The sequence below is a fragment of the Sinocyclocheilus rhinocerous genome, unplaced genomic scaffold (genome assembly GCF_001515625.1).
Source record: "Sinocyclocheilus rhinocerous isolate Xijiao unplaced genomic scaffold, SAMN03320098_v1.1 scaffold4100, whole genome shotgun sequence".
NCBI classification, from domain to species: domain Eukaryota; kingdom Metazoa; phylum Chordata; class Actinopteri; order Cypriniformes; family Cyprinidae; genus Sinocyclocheilus; species Sinocyclocheilus rhinocerous.
In genome coordinates, this window is record NW_015648132.1 from 38,693 (window position 1) to 42,560 (window position 3,868).

A 3,868-nucleotide genomic window follows, 5' to 3' on the forward strand; every position below is an offset into this window, starting at 1 on the left:
AAGGGATCTAAAATAAGCTCATGCAGAATAAGCTATTAATATGTGCTTTATAAGTACTAATAACCAGCCAATATGCTAGTAATATGCATGCTAATAAGCAACTAGTTAATAGTGAGAACTGGTCCTTAAAATAAAGTGTTACCGTTGTCATTTCTTCTGTGGAACATAAAAGAAGATATATTGAAGAATGTTGGCAACCGAACAGTTCTGGTTCCCATTGAATTACATAATATATAGAGAAAAATACAATGGAAGTCATAGGAAATCAAAACTGTTTGGTTACCAATAGGGCTGCACGATAAATCGCATGCGATATTTAACGCGCATCTTATCAGTAAAGCCGGTTCTGTAATCCAACATTCTTCGAAATGTCTTCATTGGTAAGTGGGTGAGTAAATGGTGAGCGAATTTTCATTTTTGGGTGTCGGTAGGGGGTTGCCGTGATTTTGGCAAGTAAGACATGTTCCTGGATCAAAATCTTTTGTATCGACATAACTGTCCAAAAATATAGACCTAACCCAATCCCTACCCCTAAACCTAACCCTACCCATAATTTATTTGGCCATTTTTTAAAACTAAAATCAGAGGGAAATGATAGGTGAATAACAAGGGTGTACAAGCATCTAACCCTGATTGTAAGCCTAAAACTGACATTTCTTGAAAACTTATCCCTCAATTCTGATTGATTGATTAGAATGTTGTTCCAGGATCATTAAGGATGTTGATCCAGGAACATGTTGTACTTGTTGAAATCACGTTCACCATCGGAAGATGTGCTACATTAACTCACAAATGGAGAGTTGCATAATGTGTATTTGTGAATGCCATCTCCTCGGTTTTAATGCTCAGAATGACCATTGCCATCACTGTGCTCCTAGTCAGATGATACTTTAAGTTGTTTTTAATGCCTCGTTGGAAACTGCATCGAATGCTCCATGTGGAGCCTTTACAGCTACAGGAATTGTCCTAGACTTCTTTCCAGGGCTTGTGCCAGCCTTTTTCTGCTTAATGCATTCTGCCCAACTGTTGGGATAAAGAAAGAAAAGAACAATGAAAGCTAAATAAATATAAAGAAGGCTAAATGATAAAATCAGCAACATGGAGATGTGGACAGATGGGTGGATAAACAATTCAAATTAATCAGCGGGGGTGTGTGTGTGTGTGTGTGTGTGTGTCTGTGTGCACCCTCCAAAAAACCCCAAAATCTCATCATTTGCTCACCCTCTTGTTGTTACAAGGCTGTATGACTGACTTTCATTTGTGGAACACAAAAGAAAACATTTTGAACAATTTGCTGGTTGCTCATTTTCATACAGTTACAGTGCGTGACGACTGACGGTTTTAATAAAAAAAAAAAAATGCATAGTAGTCCATATGAATCATGTCCTATACTCCAAGTCTTAAAAATCAATAAATTTGTTTCTAGAATTTTAAATCATCTTCTTCTGTAATTGGATATTTAATATTTAGATGTTGTTGATATTATGCATTGTGTTATACCATGGTTTGCAGTCTTTCTTGCAATTTTAATTATCAAATTAGCCAAAATATTTAACAAATGAAGATGCATAGGGCAGCAGATGTGTAGAACTCACTTACAGATTAGACGGCCATACAGTCACTCTTTGTTCTGTCGAAAAGAGACCTGACAAATCGTTTTCCAAAAATCTTCTAAATCACTTACTGCTGGAGGCTTTGAGTTCTCCACCTGATGTTATTTTACATGCTTTTGCAAATCGCTGCCTCCAGTCATGTTGGAAGACACTGAGAATTTGTGAGTTGCAGAGTGAGTTACACAATTCTTCATGTCTGAACTTGTAGTGTTTGGGCTTTATAGAACATGTAACACACCCACAGTGGTTTCACTGGTTTAAGTAAGCGAGTGATTTAAAATAAGTTAATGGGACATGCAAGGCACAATTTTGCTTTTAGCACAGACTGTGCTGCATAAAACCTTTTCTAAAGTTGTTTCTGAGTTTTCTCGGAAAGGTCATTTGTTAAGGGTGTGATGTATTTATTTGTGCACTTGCAAAATATAAAGATGCATGATGTCAGAAATGTACCCTCTGTTCTCACTCAGCAAATCCTTTGATTCCCTTTATATCTGTGTTATGTCTGTCTGTGTTTTGCAGTTTCTAATTCAGCCTCGTCTCTGTAATTAACCTGTCACAGGTCTGACTGCTTCACCCACCTGTCACCCTGGCAGCGCAGGAAGCCAAGCGTGGGGAGGAGCTAAGCCCTGGCAGCATGGTGTCTGCTGTGGGGAACGGCTCCGTTCCCAGTCCTCAGAGCGAGGCAGTGACCAGTGAGTTGCAGGAACTCTCTCTGCAGTCTGTACCAAGCTTACTGCCCCTGAAAGAACGCAAGAATGGTGAGTTACGGCACACTAGTGCTAGTCCGTTAGTGAAACTAACGGATGCATTTGATTGATCAAAAGGGACAGTAAAGATATTTAAAATAAATGCTACAAAAATATTAAGCAGCACAACTGCTCTCAACATTGATAATAATAAGAAATGTCTCTTCAGCACCAAATCAGCATATTAGAATATTTCTGAAGGATCATGTGACCTCAAAAGTTTGAACCGTTATATACACATGGTATTTAATTATTACCATATTCATTAGGGCTAATTAAAAAATTTTCAATTAATCTTAATCTTCGAAATAAAAATTTAGTCAAATCAAGAGCTAGTGAATCAAATTGAATCAGCAAATCTGTATTGATACTCAGCCCTAATGTTCAAATGCTGTGGTGTTTACATTGTACTAGTACATTGCAAATTAAGGTGGATAGTACAATGTAATAGATTTTACTTCTTTTCTTTGTAGAGGTAGGCTGTGTTTCATTAGCCACTAGGTAACTAGATGAAGAATAATTGTAGAATTTAATGGTGTGGAGTTGTAATGTCTCTCATAAGAACAGGATGTACAGCAGCATATGTTCTGTGGATGTAAATATCGGATGATTTTCTAATTAGATATAGCACACAATAATGAAGTAATTAGATCACTTGTTATTAGATCAATGTTATTATGTAAGGTTTGCTGTGGTAGGTAGGTGAGTGGTGGGATGTTGTTGCTTTTTTTTTTTTTTTGTAACTCTGCCATTCCAGAACTGCCGGAATGCCAATAAAGAGTTAAACTCCCATGTAACAGCACCTCAGAAGCTCATGGCCTGCAGTCACCACTCCCTTCTTTCTGTCTTCAGCCCCCCCGAGCTGCACTTCATTAGATGGTAGTAACAGACATGTTAATGCAGGACCTCTCTCTTCTCCTGCATAAAACAGAAGTGATTGTTGTTAAGGTGTTTGGAGAACAATGTTGGTAAGTATATAGGGATGCACAGATTATTTTTTATTTTTTGCAACATAATTTCAGACAAAAATAATCACTATTTATCAGTTCATTTTACTGTTAACAGCAACTTTGAAAAAAGAAAAAGCAGCATGCATTTGAAACAATGCAGGCAAAGTCTCTTTCAAGGAAAGTCTGTTCACTTTGCAACACCTCTGGGAAGCTATTTCAAGACCAAGTCCTATCTGCATGAATGGGGAAATCCTGAAATCTCAAAAAGCGCTGGCCACAATCACATTTAAAGGCACAATATGTAAGATTTTTTATTAAAATATCCAAAAACCACTAGAACAGTTTTATATACAGTGGGTACGGAAAGTATTCAGACCCCCTTAAATTTTTCACTCTTTGTTATATTGCAGCCATTTGCTAAAATCATTTAAGTTAATTTTTTTTCCTCATTAATGTACACACAGCACCCCATATTGACAGAAAAACACAGAATTGTTGACATTTTTGCAGATTTATCAAAAAAGAAAAACTGAAATATCACATCGTCCTAAGTATTCAG

General features: G+C 37.0%; 1 protein-coding gene across 1 annotated transcript in view; it reads left to right on the top strand.

Moving 5' to 3' along the window:
* Nucleotides 1-3,868, top strand: part of LOC107709647 (MKL/myocardin-like protein 1) — a 37,250-nt gene that overhangs the window by 3,981 nt on the left and 29,401 nt on the right. Inside the window, exon 3 of the mRNA XM_016514221.1 lies at nt 2,173-2,371. Coding sequence (XP_016369707.1) covers nt 2,248-2,371 — 124 coding nt within the window. The 5' untranslated portion in view covers nt 2,173-2,247. The remainder of the gene's footprint in view (nt 1-2,172; nt 2,372-3,868) is intronic.